This window comes from Mytilus californianus, unplaced genomic scaffold, assembly GCF_021869535.1.
Source record: "Mytilus californianus isolate M0D057914Y unplaced genomic scaffold, xbMytCali1.0.p SCAF_4, whole genome shotgun sequence".
NCBI classification, from domain to species: domain Eukaryota; kingdom Metazoa; phylum Mollusca; class Bivalvia; order Mytilida; family Mytilidae; genus Mytilus; species Mytilus californianus.
This window is the reverse complement of record NW_026262690.1, coordinates 51778696-51795909: the sequence shown is the minus strand read 5'-3', so window position 1 is coordinate 51795909 and position 17214 is coordinate 51778696. Positions and strand designations below refer to the sequence as shown.

Below are 17214 nucleotides of genomic sequence, written 5' to 3'. Positions count from 1 at the left end.
GTTTATATGACCTTGACCTCATTTTCTTGGATCATGTTAAGTTTATGTGATAGTTGTAGTAGAGCTTTATATTTAGAACTATCAACATAATATCAATGATTAGTAAAGAAGGCGAGACATTTCAGCGTGTGCACTCTTGTTGTTCATTCTTCAAAAATCTCAATTATAAATGCAAACAATAATTTCTGAATTTACAGTATATGAAAATTTGCAGTTGTTATCAGTGAATGAATAAATGAGTAATACTCAAGGCTAGGGGTCATTTTGATTTTCCAGTAAGTTGTGACTTCACAAACTTGATGATGTTGAATGAATGTAAATTTTAAGATGAAGAACAGCAATAAAAAGTAAAAATCTTTGGATATATTGGTATTTATAACTTAAGTATATTTTAATCAAATCCACCTCATATACCTTTTTCATAAGTTGAAGGTAAATTTTAAGTATATCAAGCATAAGTCCACATTGTGAAAGTTAGCTCTGCATCAAACAAATATGATATTTTAAAGCAATTCACAATTAACTTGTTGTAAGGATCTACATTTGTACTTGGAAGACTTGATATTTTAACTAAATAAGGTCAAATTCAGATACAAGGATTTGTATAGAATATTTTTTGTCATATAAACATTTGACATTTAAAGAATGTAAACACATATGTACTCAGTTTTCAGTTAAATTTTGAAACATCATAGGAAATATATATATGTATCATAACAGTATGTATAAAATAAGTTGATATAGACATAATTTCAGATTATCCTGCAAGAATTGAATTAAATGATTTTTGCCACTTCACTTCAGATCAGTAGTAGCATTGGTCTCCATCACACTATAGGACTAAATGTTCCACTAAAACCCAACACACTATACAGTATGAAGGCAGAGGCTTGTACAGGTGGAGGGTGTATAGTCAGTCAAGTTATAGCAGTACAGACAACAAGTAGTATACCAACAGGGATGTCACCTGTCAGAGTGGACAGTACACAGGCTACCAGTTTACGACTTAGCTGGACTTATCCTACAAATCCAAATGGAAATATTATAAGGTGAGTACAAGATGTTGTTTATAAGTATGGACAGTATACATGCTACCATGTGTACAGCTTACCTTGATTTATATTACAATTGTAAATGGAGGAATTATATGGTTAGTACAGAATTTGTTTTTAGGAGTGGTTAGTTCATATAATCAGGCCACTAGTGTGCAGCATGAGAGGACATATCCTATGATTTCTATCAGGGATATTAGAAGGTTAATATAAGTGGAACTTTAAACTATAAATGCATGCTTATATTAGTGTTTCCATTCAAAATCTCCATCAGTCGTGCCATGCACCTTAAATGGTGACTGAAGCCTAGAAATTTTCCTCATCATGAAACCCCATAAAATGTAGATCTTTTCTTGGCATTGCACAAGGTCATGTTTTTCTCTGACAGTTAATGATGTCTTTACACTAAATCCATTGGATTTTGGATGTGTACTGATGGAAGTTTTAGTCCTATATGCATGATTATTTTATTAGTTGTTATTGGCTTTGAACTAGCTGTCAGTAACAGTGAGTACTCTCAGATCTGTACTTAGTGTCTTTTTGTTGTGGGGATGTATAAGTACCCTGCCACATCCACTCTGTGTTTTTATGCCCCCGCCGTAGTGGTGGGGGCATTAAGTTTTAACCTTGTCCGTCTGTACGTACGAACATACGTCCGTCCGTACGTCCCAAAATTGGTTTCCGTTCTTTAACTTGAGTTTGCCTCAACCAAATGTTATGAAATTTATACACAATGCTTATTACCACAAAACACAGATCAATATGAATTTTGGTGGCGTCACTATAACCATTCTAGAGTTATGCCCCTTTATAAATGGAAAAATTGCAAAGTTTTTAGTTTCCGTTCTCTTAACTTAAGTTTGCCTCAACCATAGGTTATGAAACTTATACACAATGCTTATTACCACAAAACACAGTTCAAGTTTGAATTTTGGTGGCTTCACTTTAACCGTTCTAGAGTTATGCCCCTTTATAAATGGAAAAATTGCAAAGTTTTGATTTTCTTCTAAATATCAAGTATTTTTTTAAATTTGGAGTTATCTTTCTTTGTCTATGATTATAGTTTGAATCAACTACAATCAATGCTTTATACAATATAATGTTTAATTTTGACTTCCACTGATAAAACACAGATCAAGTTGAATTTGGGTAGTGTCACTTTAACCATTATTGAGTTATGCCCCTTTATAAATCGAAAGATTGCAAATTTTTAGTTTCCATTCTGTAACTTAAGTTTGCCCCAACCAAACATTATGAAACCTTTATACAATATTCATTACCACAAAACTAAGATCAAGTACAAATTTTTTATTTCCGTTTTCTAACTTTAGTTTGCCTTAACCAAATGTTATGAAACTTATACACAATACTTATTACTACATAATACAGATTAAGTACGAAATTTGATGGCGACACTTTCACCATTCTTAAGTTATGTCCCTTTATTAACATAAAAATTGCTGAATTTTTCGTTTCCATTCTCTAACTTTAGTTTGGCTTACCCAAATGTTATAAAACTTATACAAAACCATTCTAGAGTTATGCGTGTTTACAAATAGAAAAATTGCTGAATTTTTAGTTTCTGTTCTATACTTAAGTTAGCCTCAACCAAATGTTATGAGACTTACAAACAATGCTTATTACCACAAAACTCAGATCAAGTTCAAATTTGGGTAGCGTCACTTTTACCGTTCTTCAGTTATGTCCCTTTATAACTATATGATATGCAAGCGGGGGCATCATCTGTGGACACATGTGGACACTATCCACATTTATTGTTAGATGTATTTCTGCTTTGTATCCATCTGATGAGTTAAGTCCTTTTCAACTGATTTTTATAGTTTGTTCTTTTGTACTGTCATACACCACTGTCCAAGGTAAGAGAGATTTTGGCGCCATCAAACTAGTTTGACCCTGCCACATTCTGTATGTGCCTGTCCCAAGTCAGGAGCCTGTAATTAGGTGGTTGTCGTTTGTTGCTGTATATCATATTTGTTTTTCGTTCATTATTTTGTACATAAATCAGGCCGTTAGTTTTCTTGTTTGAATTGTTTTACATTTGTCATTTTGGGGACTTTTATAGCTCACTATGCGGTAAAGTTTTACTCATTTTTGAAGGCCGTACGGTGACCTATAGTTGTAAATTTCTATGTCATTTTGTCTCTTTTGAAGAGTTGTCTGATTGACAATTATACCACATCTTCTTATTTTTAAATGTAAGACAATTTAGATATATATATTATGTGAAAATTTTAAAAAATGTCACTGTCATTTTAGCATCTTTGAAATTGTTTTTATAGATTCATACTGTATCAGAGGAGAACCTGTCCACTTTTACCTCAGCCAATACTTAATGTTCCTTGTGTAATTGGTGAGGTGAATACTGTATTTGACGGATTGGCTATACAAAGGGAAATAATTGGTCTGACACCATACACAGCATATGATTTCCAAATCCATGTAGAGAATACTGCAGGGCTGGCTGAAGGTATAGCCTGGGTCAGAGCAGAAACCAAATCATCTGGTATGTATTACTTTAAGATATAATGTAATCATTGTGGACAGGCAAAAATGGCTTTCCTGCTTAATTGATTATTATAGGGCAGATTCAAGATTTTGTCGGATGGTAGAGAGTAAAACTCTTAAATTATAAAAAAAATTACATATATGTTTCATATGTCTTAAGTTATTATCATTGCTGCTACCAGATAAATATACATATGTTTCACATTTTATACATAATTTGTAATAACATGGTCATATTTCAGAGTTGTAGAGTTAACAAACAAATAATTTACAAGTCCTGAACAAATTTATTGTTCTACCGTTTTGATCAATCTGTAAATCTTTTTTAGTTTTTATACGACCGCAAAAAAATTTTTGTGGTCGTATATTGGTATGACGTTGGCGTCGTCGTCGTCGTCGTCGTCGTCGTCGTCCGGCGTCGTCGTCCGAATACACATTAGTTTTCGCACTCTAACTTTAGTTTAAGTGAATGGATCTCAATGAAATTTTACCATAAGGTTCAATACCACAAAAGGAAGGTGGGGATTGATTTTGGGGGTTATGGTACTAACGGTTAAGGAATTAGGGGCCAAAAGGGGCCAAAAATAAGCATTTTTGTAACTTCCAGACATAACTTGTGTGTAAGTGTATGGATCTCTCTGACATTGTACCACAAGGTTCCATATCACAAAGGGAATGCTGGGATTGATTTTGGGGGTAATTGCCTCCAAATTTAGGAATTGGGGGCCAAAAAGGGGCAAAAAACAAGCATTTTTCTAGTTTCATGACAATATCTTGTTTGTAAGTGTATGGATCTTTATGAAATTGTACTACAAGGTTCCATATCACAAAGGGAATACTGGGATTGATTTTTGGGGTAATTTCCTCCAAATTTTAGGAATTAGGGGCAAAAAAGGGGCAAAAAACAAGCATTTTTCTAGTTTCATGACAATAACTTGTTTGTAAGTGTATGGATCTTTATGAAATTGTACTACAAGGTTCCATATCACAAAGGGAAGGCTGGGATTGATTTTGGGGGTTTTCCCTCAAAATTTTAGTAATTAGGGGCCATAAAAGGGCAAAAAAAACATGCATTTTTCTAGTTTCAGGACAATAACTTGTGTGTAAGTGTATGGATCTTTATGAAATTGTACTGCAAGGTTCCATATCACAAAGGGAAAGCTGGAATTGAGTTTGGGGGTAATTGCCCTAAACGTTTAGGAATTTGGGGCCAAAAAGGGGCCAAAAAACAAGCATTTTTCTAGTTTCCAGACAATAACTTGTGTTCAAGTGTATGAATCTCTCTGAAATTGTACTGCAAGGTACCATACCACAAAGGGAAAGCTGGGATTGAGTTTGGGGGTGATGAATCATAAGGGGGTTCAAAAAATTGGGGGGGGGGGGGATTTTTTTTTCCATTTTTTTTCTTTAACATTTTCCATTTTAAATTGGTTATTTCTGATTTATATATAAAAGCAATTAATAATGATATGGTTTGAATAGGCATACATGTGAACCTCCCGACGGGAGTACAATAATCCCGTTTTCAGGGGTCTCCTCCCGACCTCCCGTTGAAGAGGAAAAAATCCTGTATGAAATTTTTCATGAATGAAAAATTTCTGCCCAACATATCATCTCAGGCATCTGGTGTAACTGACATTACCTGAAGTTATATTTTACCTGTAAATCAATTAACATGCATAATTATATGGCTTCACTTGTCAGCTTGGGTGTCAAACATACAGGTAATCAACGATTTTTACCTCAGGCTAACTGCCGTTGTGTAACAAAAACTGTGTATTTATTGGGTTACTTCCCTTGATTTATCCTGTTTTAAGTTACTTTCCTTTTAATAATGAAAATTTTTAAAAGAATATAAATAAAATATAAATTGAACAAATAATCATAAAAGGATGGTTATTAAATGATTTTAAATGTCTTAGGACAAATAAAAAAATAATAATTTGAAAATTATTTGAGGATTCTAGACTTCCTTTCAAGGCTTAAATTGAAATTTATATAATAACTATGACCCTAATTTTACAGATAAAATGATTTTCTGAGTTTGCAAATAAAAACTATTTGCAAGAGAAAAAATAAAAAATAAAAACTATTTGCAGATAGCTAAACAAATGTTCTGGTTGCAATGATTGTCTTATAGAATATGAAGGAAAAAAATTTAAAGAACATACTGGAAAAATACAATGTTAGATTGAACATGTAGAATATAAAGATGGAGAAACTTTATAAGTACAAGGGTACTATAAACATAATAAATTGGATGGAAAGTTGAAGAAAACACACTTTAAAAGACCATTTTTACAGCACACGGTTACATTTACAACAAAATTAATGTCGATTAAAAACCTCCTGATCTGAGTCCTAATCTCCTGACCAAAATTTCCCAATCTCCTGATCTGAGTTTCACAGTCCATCACATGTATGAATAGGTAAATTGAAAATTTTTAAGTTCTTAGACCACTTTCATTCTGTGTCAGAAACCTATGCTGTGTCAAATATTTAATTACAATCCAAATTCAGTGCTGTATCAAGCTTGAATGTTGTGTCCATACTTGCCCCAACTGTTCAGGGTTCGACCTCTGCGGTCGTATCAAGCTGCGCCCCAGCGGAGCATTTTATTTTTATGCTGCATTACATAACTGGTTGTAATTAATTATGTTACATTTCAGCTCCATTATATATTGCCTACCCAAGGGTTAACAGAACAGGAACAGACCTGGTTATTGATTGGTCAGAAAGTTTTACATTGAATGGAAGACTTATGGAGTATATCCTTGTTGGCAACAGTAGGGAGATGTTTCTTGGCATTTATACTGTGTTTACTGTTAAGGATATACCCTTGGATAAAAGTAAGTTGAAGTTTGAAATTGAACTTCAACATTGTCTTATGGTTTTTATACGTCTGTTTACAGGACGTATTTTGGTATACCATTGTCCGTCTGTCCATTCATCTGTCCTTCTGGTGAATTTTGTATATCTATTGACGTGAGCGCCCTTTCGATTTTTATAAATTTTAGATTTTACGTTTCCGAGTTATGGGATTTATTCATAAAAAAGGGGGGATTTTCCAGTTTTCGGACAATAACTCAAAAGTGATTTCAGCAGTTTCATGAAACTTTGGTGAATTGTTTATATCTTTTTACGTGAGCTCTGTTTTGATTTTTATAAATTTTAAATTTTACGTTTCCGAGTTTTGGGATTTTATTCATAAAAAAGGGGGGATTTTTAAGTTTTTGAACAATAACTCAAAAGTGCTTTGAGCAGTTTTCATGAAACTTTGGTGAATTGTTTATATCTATTGACGTAAGCTCCATTTTGATTTTTATAAAATTTAGATTTTCTTTTCCGAGTTTTGGGATTTTCTTCATAAAAAAGGGGGGATTTTCCAGTTTTCGGACAATAACTCGAAAGTGCTTTGAGCAGTTTTCATGAAACTTGGTGACTGGTTTATATCTATTAAAATAACCTCCCTTTAGTTTTTTATAAATTTCTGATATGACATTGAGGAGTTATGGAACTTTATTCTTTGAAAAAGCGATAGGTGTATCATGCGTTCTTGGCCCAGCTCTTTATTAATTTTTATGCCCCTGCTGAAGTGGAGGGGGCATTAAGTGTTAACTTTGTCCATCTGTATGTCCGTCCGTAATATGTACGTCCCAAAAGTAGTTTCCGTTCTCTAACTTTAGTTTGCCTCAACCAAATGTTATGAAACTTATACACAATGCTTATTCCCACAAAATACAGATCAAGTTTAAATTTGGATGCTTCACTTTTCAGACCTGCCAACTAACATGATTTATTGGGGATTTCTCCCATGAGAGTTGTTGATATTAATTTTAAAATTCTTTATAACATAAACTGAACACCACAAAACAGTCATTCAAATGAGTTAAAAGAGTATTTAAGCACATATATACTCATTCAAAAAATATAGTAGTAGCTTAAAACACTTATGACAATATAAGAGGAGCATTATATCCTCTTGCAATTAAAATCCCCCATGGAGATTTTGAAAAATTGACAGTTATGCCTTTTACCTTTTTAGAATTATGCCCCTTTATAATTCAATATAATGGAATTCTAAATAACTGTTATACAAGTGAGAGGTTTAGCTAGCTATAAAAACCAGGTTTAATCCAACATTTTCTACATAAGGAAATGCCTGTACAAAGTCAGGAATATGACAGTTGTTTTCCATTAGTTTGATGTGTTTGAGCTTTTGATTTTGCCATTTGATAAGGGACTTTCCGTTTTGAATTTTCCTTGGAGTTCGGTATTTTTGTTATTTTACTTTCTCCTTTAAAAAGGGAAAAATTGCTGAATTTTTCGTTTCTGTTCTCTAACTTTAGTTTGCCTCAACCAAATGTTATGAAACTTATACACAATGCTTACCACGAAACTCAGATCAAGTTTGAATTTGGGTGGCGTCACTTATACCGTTCTAGAGTTATGCCTCTTTATATACGAAAAAATTTCTTTCATTCTCTAACTTCAGTTTGCCTCTACCAAATGTTATGAAACTTGTACACAATGCTTATTACCACAAAAATATAATGTCATATGCAAGCTGGGGGCATCATTTGTGTCCCATGGTCATTCTCCATTTATTTATTATCAGATTGATTATAGCAATATCTGACAATGCAATTATTAGTATATCAAGTAAGGCATTATAGAAACTTGAAATTTATTTGTTGTCAAAAATGAATGAAAACTTGTGTGAAGGAAAACTATACTTTGTAGCTACTTTATTATTTTACATTTTTGCTGAACTTTGATCTCTAAATGAGAGAACTGTTAATAAATTTTCCTATAGCAAATCTTCCAGTAGTTGTCATTGAAATTGTTCCTGTTAAAAATATCAAAGTATATTAACCTAATGAATAGGAAATATTTTTGTTTTACTTCAAAGGTTTATCATAATGTCATATTTTGATTTATACTCTTTGTTTACTTCAGATTCAGAATTTACTTTAAGACTGGTAACAGATTATGGTTCTGTAGAATCACCAGTATTTATGTATGACCCTATAAATGCAGGTAACAAAAACATTTTTCATGGGATATATTATATAGTTAAACTATTTTAAATGTGATGATAGTGCTTTATAGTTACTGAAACATGTTGATCAACAACTATAACTATAATATTGACAGTTAATTGTATTATCCTTACCCTTCAAATCATTTAGATGTTATATACATTTAGAATTTTAGATCCTTAGTAATGTTAAAGGGACTCATCAAATTCTAATTTTAAAGAGAAAATGAGGAAAACCATTGACTGAAATGTATATTCTATTTTGGAAATGAATTTAATTTTTCTTTACACAAAAAAATTATGTATGATATAGATTATTTTAATCAGAATGTATTAATGATTGCAGGCACAACAACAGTTCTGGGCATTATATCAACACCAGATAATACATTCTACACTGAAATCTGGTTTATTGTACTGGTGTCTCTGATTGGTGCCCTGTTGATCTTTACACTGCTAGCATGCTGTCTCAGACAGATTGGGGCTACCAGACCATACATCAGAGAAAGAAATCCATTAGAATTATCAAAGTATCCAGCCACATTTGATCCAAATGAGCATGATGACAGCTCTGAATCAGTAAGTGTGTAACCCTTATATTGTATGTGTACACTAACACATATGTAAGTATGGACAACATATCTAGGTATTTACATTAATTCAGAAACATGTGAGCTTTGGTATAATCTGATTGCTTCAATTCACTAATTCAAATAGTGTTACATATGTTAAAACTTGCATCCGTCTGTCTGTCTATATGTCCATCACCCAGTCCGGCAAATCAGTTTTTCCATTTTTTTTCTTCATCCTTGAAGATATTGATTTGATATTTGGTATATAGTTTTATCGTGACCAGTTACAGATCATGTTTGAAATTTTGTTCCTGGCTGATGTTTTTGTGCAGAGTTATGGTCCTTGGACTTCGAAAATTCATGCAAGTAATCAGTTTTCTGCACTTTTTTTAGTCATGCATGAAGATATTGATTTGATATTTGGTATATAGTTTAACCATGACAAGTAATATATCAATTTCAAATTTTGTTCCGCATGTTAAAACTTGCATCCGTCTGTCTGTCTATCTGTCCATCACCCAGTCTGGCAAATCAGTTTTTCCATTTTTTTTCCTTCATCCTTGAAGATAATGTTGATATTTGGTATATAGTTTTATCATGACCAGTTACAGATCAAGTTTGAAATTTTGTTCCTGACTGATGTTTTTGTGCAGAGTTATGGTCCTTGGACTTCGAAAATTCATGCAAGTAATCAGTTTTCTGCACTTTTTTTGGTCATGCATGAAGATATTGATTTGATATTTGGTATATTATAGTTTAACCATGACAAGTTATATATCAATTTCAAATTTTGTTCCGGTCTGATTATTTTGTGCAGAGTTATTGTCCTTGGACTTAAAAAAACTCTGGCAAGTAATCAGTTTTCCACATTTTTTTTCATCATACTTGAAGACATTGATTTGATATTTGGTACATAGTTTTACCATGGCAAGTTACAGATCAAGTTCAAATGTTTGGTTCAAATGATTTTTTTGCATAGTTATGGTCCTCAGACTTAGAAATTTCACGCAAATAATCAGTTTTCTGCTCTTTTTTTTTGTTATGCTTGAAGATATTTGATTTTATATTTGGTATAATGTTTAGCCATGACAAGTTATTGATCAAGTTCGAATTTTGTTTTGGTTCAGATGATTATTTTGCAGAGTTATGGTCTTCTGACTTAAAAAATTCACACAAATAATCAGTTTTCCACACTTTTTACGTCATCCTTGACGATATTAATTTTATATTTGTTTTATAGTTTACACTATGTCAAGTTATAGATCAAGTTAGCATTTTGTTCTAGTACAATGAACTTTTAACTGGTAGGGGACTATGTATTGCCATGCAATACTCTCGGAATGCTTGTTTCTAATAAATTACTATGAATATCTTCATAGGCATCATCAGGGAGACCATTTCACACCAAGTCAAGTATAAGTTCATATGGAAAACAAAAAGATGGAATAACAAACTATAGCTTTGAGAGTGGTTATCATGAGGATAATTCTAGTAAAAGTAGATCTAGTTATCTTGATGACCAATCTGGTAAAATGAGATTATCAGATTTATTCAAAGATGATGTGGATAAAGCAGTCTGGGAGGATTATCCTGATAATGGTCTGGTAAGTTTTTATAGTTTCAAGATCTGCAATAGAAGGCATGTGCACTTCTCTGCTTTAAACTGATTCACATATGTAAACAATGCAACTAAGAGTACTCTCAAGAAATAGGTACCATGACAAATATTTCAGTTTTGAGATTTGGATGTGGGTAAGTTTTTAGTGTCATAGAATCAGGTTTATTGTATTATGGTTTATGTCATACTAAATAACCTAATAAATATATACTGCGTTAGCAGATGCATTTTGTAACATGTTTGGGAAGTTTGGAATAACACAGATTGTTCATTAATTAATTTGTGTCTTGTTTGAAAACTGTACTGTTGTTTGTGGTTCTTTTCCCAAACATGTGTTTGTTTAACTAGTAACCAACTAGATTCACTGGTTTCTGGACTGTCTTCCGAACAGAGTATGTCAGATGCTGTTCTGCATCCGTTCTGAATTTGGTCTAGATTCCAACACATTTACACTGTCAGTTCAAGGGGATTTAGGGGGGGGGGGGCTCTTTTCTGAATGCTGTAAATTAATGGTAAGTTTTACTTTAGTGTCATAGAATCAGGTTTATGTCATACTAAATAACCTAATAAATATGTACTGCGTTAGCAGATGCATTTCGTAAACTTTGCCAATAATACATTAAAAAAAGATAGCTTTTAAAAATTACCAAAATATTGTTCAGTACAAAAGACCACACCAACAAACAAAGACAAAAAAAATAGGTCAAAGGCTCAATTGGCCAGTTTGCAATATTTGTGACTAAATTTTGCTGAAAATGACTATGTTCAGATGTCTGAAAAAATGAGAACAAATTTTCACACAATGCCATAATAGCAGATGTTCAACTTCCACATATGTGTAATCTTCCTGTGAATTTTCAGGGATTTTGGAATAAACTGTAGGAGTTGATAACACAATTTAGGTACCCACATTTCCTCGTCAACCAGTCCATCTGTTTTTATTCATCCGCGACAAAATGTTGAGAGACATATTAATTTACCTCTGTCCGTCCGTTCAGTTATAGATACATGATATTCCGTCTATCTCCTCTTACAGTTTTTGAGCTATAGCAAATATTCTCAAAATGCCAGGTGTTTGGACTTAGTCAGAAAGGGGGGGTTAGATATTCACAAAAACCAGTAGTTGGACTTCATTCCCTTCTCACTTGCTTTATAATTGAAAACATGGTTTGTACTTCTACAGTTTAATGTCCCTAATGCAATAAATACCGGGAAGTTGAACTTAGTCACCACTGGAAATAGAAAGTAAAACTTGGTGTCTTCTTAAACTGGAAAGTTGAAACCTTTTGGCTGGACATTCAGTCCTGCAAGTGTTGACATTCAGAATAAAGATAAAAGATAGATCATCATACATAGTGTTAAATTTATAATTTCTTATGGTCAGGTCGAGGCAACATTTGTGTCTTACAGACAGTGCAACAATTTCAAGTTGTACTTCAACATCACTGTTTGTCAAATCTAAAGTATTTGGACATATACTCAGGCATATGGCAGAGCAGAGGAGGGCATCGTCCATATCTAGTTCTCTATTGAATTGAGTCACATTTTTAGCTCACTGGGGCCCAAAGGGCCCCATGTGAGCTTATGCCATCACTTGGCGTCCGTCGTCGTCGTCTGTCGTCATCCGTCGTCGTCGTAAACTATTTAAAAAATCTTCTCCTCTGAAACTACTGGGCCAAATACCCTCAAAAAGGGGTCAAATGCAGTTTTTATACGCCCGTCAATTTTTGGTATACAAATGTCCGGTGTCCGTCCGTCTGTCCGTCTGTCTGTCTGGCGTAAACATGTCGCACCGTAACTTGAGAATGACTTATCCAAATTTCATGAAACTTAACATAGTTGTTTCTTATGATGGTCAAACGATCTGTATACTTTTTGGTGAAAATAAGATTAAAACTTTTTGAGTTACGGGACTTAGTAACTAAAACAGGTGTGTGTTTTTTTTCACGTGTCGCGCCTTATCTCAAAAACAATTTATGATTATTGCTTAAAACTTTACACACTTCTTAGTTGTATTAACCTTAAGATCTGTATACTTTTTGGTGATGATTCAAAATTTTATTTTTGAGTTATTGAGTATTTTGTAAAAAAAGGGGAGGGGTTTTTCACATGTCTCGCCGTATCTCAAAAACGATTTATGATTATTGCTTAAAATTTTACACACTTCTTAGTTATATTAATCTAAAGATCTGTATACTTTTTGGTTTTGATTCAAAATTTTATTTTTGAGATATTGATTTTTTTTTTTTAAAAGGGGGGTTTTCACATGTCGCGCCGTATCTCAAAAACGATTTATGATTATTGCTTAATAGTTATATTAATCTTAAGATCTGTATACTTTTTGGTTTTGATTCAAAATTTTATTTTAGAGACATTGAGTTTTTTGTAAAAAAAAAAGGGGGGTTTTCGCATGTCACGCCATATGTCAGAAACTATTTATGCTTATTGCATAAAAATTCACACACAAGACGATGGGCGTATCATGCGCTCATGGCACAGCTGTTTATTGGCTTTTATCTCAAAAACTAAAGCTTTTAGAGCAAATCTGACATGGGGTAAAATTGGTCAATTGGTCAAGATCTATCAGCTCTGAAATTTTATTGTTGGGTTGCCGCCACCGAATTGGTAGTTTTAACAAAATTTTGCAGTTTTTTGTTATTATTTTGAATATTATTATAGATATATATAAACTGTAAGCAGAAATAATGTTCAGCAAAGTAAGATCTACAAAAAAGTTAATATGACCAAAATTGCCAATTGGCCCCTTAAGGAGTTATTGCCCTTTAAAGACAATTTTACACAATTTGTTCATCAAGTTTGCTAACATTTAAAAATCTTCTCCTCTGAAACAACTGGGCCAATTACCTTCAAACTTCAACTAAATGTTCCTTAGGGTATCTTGTTTATAAATGTATCTGAAGTTTGTATCCATCGACAAACATGGCTGCCATGGCTAAAAATAGAACATAAGGGTCAAATGCAGTTTTTGGCTTATATCTCAAAAACTAAATCTTTTAGAGCAAATGTGACATGGGGTAAAATTGTTTAATTGGTCAAGATCTATCTGCCTTGAAATTATCAGACAAATCGAACAACCCATTGTTGGGTTGCTGCCACCGAATTGGTAGTTTTAACAAAATTTTGCAGTTTTTTGTTATTATTTTGAATATTATTATAGATATATATAAACTGTAAGCAGAAATAATGTTCAGCAAAGTAAGATCTACAAAAAAGTTAATATGACCAAAATTTTCAATTGACCCCTTAAGGAGTTATTGCCCTTTAAAGACAATTTTACACAATTTGTTCATCAAGTTTGCTAACATTTAAAAATCTTCTCCTCTGAAATACAGGTGAGCGATTCAGGCTCTTGAGAGCCTCTTGTTTTCATGCCAGACCCTTTTATAGCTTACAATACAGAACACACCCTAAATATAGCTATTTCATAAACAAAAGGCTGCTATTGGAAGTGTAATCTCATTTGTTTATCTTGTTTGTTTGAATATTATATATGTTTCTGTATGAAGAATCCTTTATTTGACCTTGTACTTGTATTTTGCAGTTTCTGTATGAAGAATCCTTTATTTGACATTGTACTTGTATTTTACAGTTTCTGTATGAAGAATCCCTTTTTATACGACCGCAAAAAAATTTTTGTGGTCGTATATTGGTATGACGTTGGCGTTGTCGTCGTCCGAAGACACATTGGTTTTCGCACTATAACTTTAGTTTAAGTGAATGGATCTCTATGAAATTTTACCATAAGGTTCAATACCACAAAAGGAAGGTTGGGATTGATTTTGGGGGTTATGGTACCAACAGTTAAGGAATTAGGGGCCAAAAAGGGGCAAAAAATAAGCATATTTGTAACTTCCAGACATAACTTGTGTGTTAGTGTATGGATCTCTCTGACATTGTACCACAAGGTTCCATATCACAAAGGGAATGCTGGGATTGATTTTGGGGGTAATTGCCTCCAAATTTTAGGAATTAGGGGCCAAAAAACAAGCATTTTTCTAGTTTCATGACAATAACTTGTGTGTAAGTTTATGGATCTTTCTGAAATTGTACAAGGTTCCATATCACAAAGGGAAAGCTTGAATTGAGTTTGGGGGTAATTGCTGAAAATGTTTAGGAAAAAGGGGCCATAAAGGGTCCAAAAATAAGCATTTTTTTAGTTTCCAGACGATAACTTGTGTTCAAGTGTATGGATCTCTCTGAAATTGTACTGCAAGGTACCATACCACAAAGGGAAGGCTGGGATTGATTTTGGGGGTAATTGCCTCAAAAAATTTTAGGAATTGGGGCCAAAAAGGGGCAAAAAAACAAGCATTTTTCTAGTTTCAGGACAATAACTTGTGTGTAAGTGTATGGATCTTTATGAAATTGTACTACAAGGTTCAATATCACAAAGGGAAAGCTGGGTTTGAGTTTTGGGGTAATTGCCCTAAACGTTTAGGAATTTGGGGCCAAAAAAACAAGCATTTTTCTAGTTTCCAGACAATAACTTGTGTTCAAGTGTACGGATCTCTCTGAAATTGTACTGAAAGGTACCATACCACAAAGGGAAGGCTGGGATTGAGTTTGGGGGTGATGAATCATAAGGGGGTTCAACAAATTTGAGGGGGGATTTTTTTTTAATTTTTTTTCTTTAAAATTTTCCATTTTAAATTGTTTTTTTCTGATTTATATATAATAGCAAATAATAATGATATGGTTTGAATAGGTAAATTAAAAAATTTTAAGTTCTTAGACCACATTCATTCTGTGTCAGAAACCTATGCTGTGTCAAATATTTAATCACAATCCAAATTCAGTGTTGTATCAAGCTTGAATGTTGTGTCCATACTTGCCCCAACTGTTCAGGGTTCGACCTCTGCGGTCGTATCAAGCTGCGCCCAGCGGAGCATTTTATTTGACATTGTACTTGTATTTAACAGTTTCTGTATGAATAATCCTTTATTTGACCTTGTATTTGTATTTTACAGTTTCTGTATGAAGAATCCTTTATTTGACCTTGTAATTGTATTTTACAGTATCTATATGAAGAATCCTTTATTTGACCTTGTATTTGTATTTTACAGTTTCTGTATGATGAATCCTTTATTTGACCTTGTACTTGTAGTTTATAGTTTCTGTATGATGAATCCTTTATTTGACCTGGTACTTGTACTTTACAGTTTCTGTATGATGAATTCTTTATTAAACCTTGTACTTGTACTTTACAGTTTCTGTATGATGAATCCTTTATTTGACCTTGTACTTGTACTTTACAGTTTCTGTATGATGAATTCTTTATTAAACCTTGTACTTGTACTTTACAGTTTCTGTATGATGAATCCTTTATTTGACCTTGTACTTGTACTTTACAGTTTCTGTATGATGAATCCTTTATTTAACCTTGTACTTGTACTTTATAGTTTCTGTATGATGAATGCTTTATTTAACCTTGTACTTGTACTTTAGTTTCTGTATGATAAATCCTTTATTTGACCTTCTATTTTTATTTTACAGTTTCTGTATGATGAAGATTCAGATGATAGTACCTTACCTGGATATCAGTTTGGTGATACAGTGCTATGACATTTTAATTGGATTGTAATTTATGTTTTATAACAGAGAATTGTTTTGTATCATATTTTGAAATCATTATTATTTGTAAATTATTTATATATATTTATATATATTTGTTTATTTATTTATTTATTTTGTAAATGAAAATATATAGTATTATGATGTTTTCTTCATCTTTTTTAATACATAAAAGGATTACAGGAATTAGCCAAAAATATTAGAGGTACAACAGACCATACCATTAACACTTGACTCCTCTGAATATATATATATATATGTACAAACAAAGACAATATATATATATATATGTACAAACAAAGACAAAAATATATATAAGTACATTGTACATACAAAGACAAAAAACCAACACTTAGTCCAATTAGACTGGCTTGGTACAGGAACAGATTAATTAAACTGGTTTACAGTTGTAAGCACATACCTCCAATTGTGTTTACCTAGACCATATGTTATAAAAGAAAAACATAATTAGTTCTGCACAATCTAGCTACCAACATGATGGCTACTAACTTGAAGAAGGAATAAAAGACATCACAATTTTTTGAAAGCAAGGTCAAACAGTGCTTTCATACTACAAGAAGCTAGCTCAGGGAGCCAAAGGTGTTGGTTGAATACTGCCACTTGAGAAAGAAAATCAAGAAACAACTCTCCTAATAGGTTGTCTGTCTTTATGAAGTATATCTTATTTAGGTAGATTGAGCACCATAGATTCTTAACTTTCACATAATACAAATCTACTAATATTAGTAACATATTTAAAACATATTTGTTTAATCTATGTTGTGATGTCTGCTTCTGTGTTAGCAACACCTT

General features: G+C 32.7%; 1 protein-coding gene and 1 long non-coding RNA gene across 2 annotated transcripts in view; both read left to right on the top strand.

Annotated features, from left to right (window-relative positions):
• The window catches only part of LOC127736963 (usherin-like), a 95460-nt gene extending 78918 nt beyond the window's left edge, over positions 1–16542 (top strand). The window contains 7 exon segments of the mRNA XM_052247523.1: positions 805–1049; positions 3353–3576; positions 6248–6427; positions 8538–8618; positions 8966–9198; positions 10571–10795; positions 16324–16542. Of these exon segments, the coding sequence (XP_052103483.1) occupies positions 805–1049; positions 3353–3576; positions 6248–6427; positions 8538–8618; positions 8966–9198; positions 10571–10795; positions 16324–16392 (1257 nt within the window). The 3' untranslated portion in view covers positions 16393–16542.
• Positions 3905–5698, top strand: LOC127698423 (uncharacterized). Its single transcript, XR_007980823.1, has 2 exons — positions 3905–4394; positions 4556–5698. It is a non-coding gene; the product is annotated as an uncharacterized LOC127698423 (long non-coding RNA).
• Positions 16543–17214: the final 672 nt, after the last annotated feature.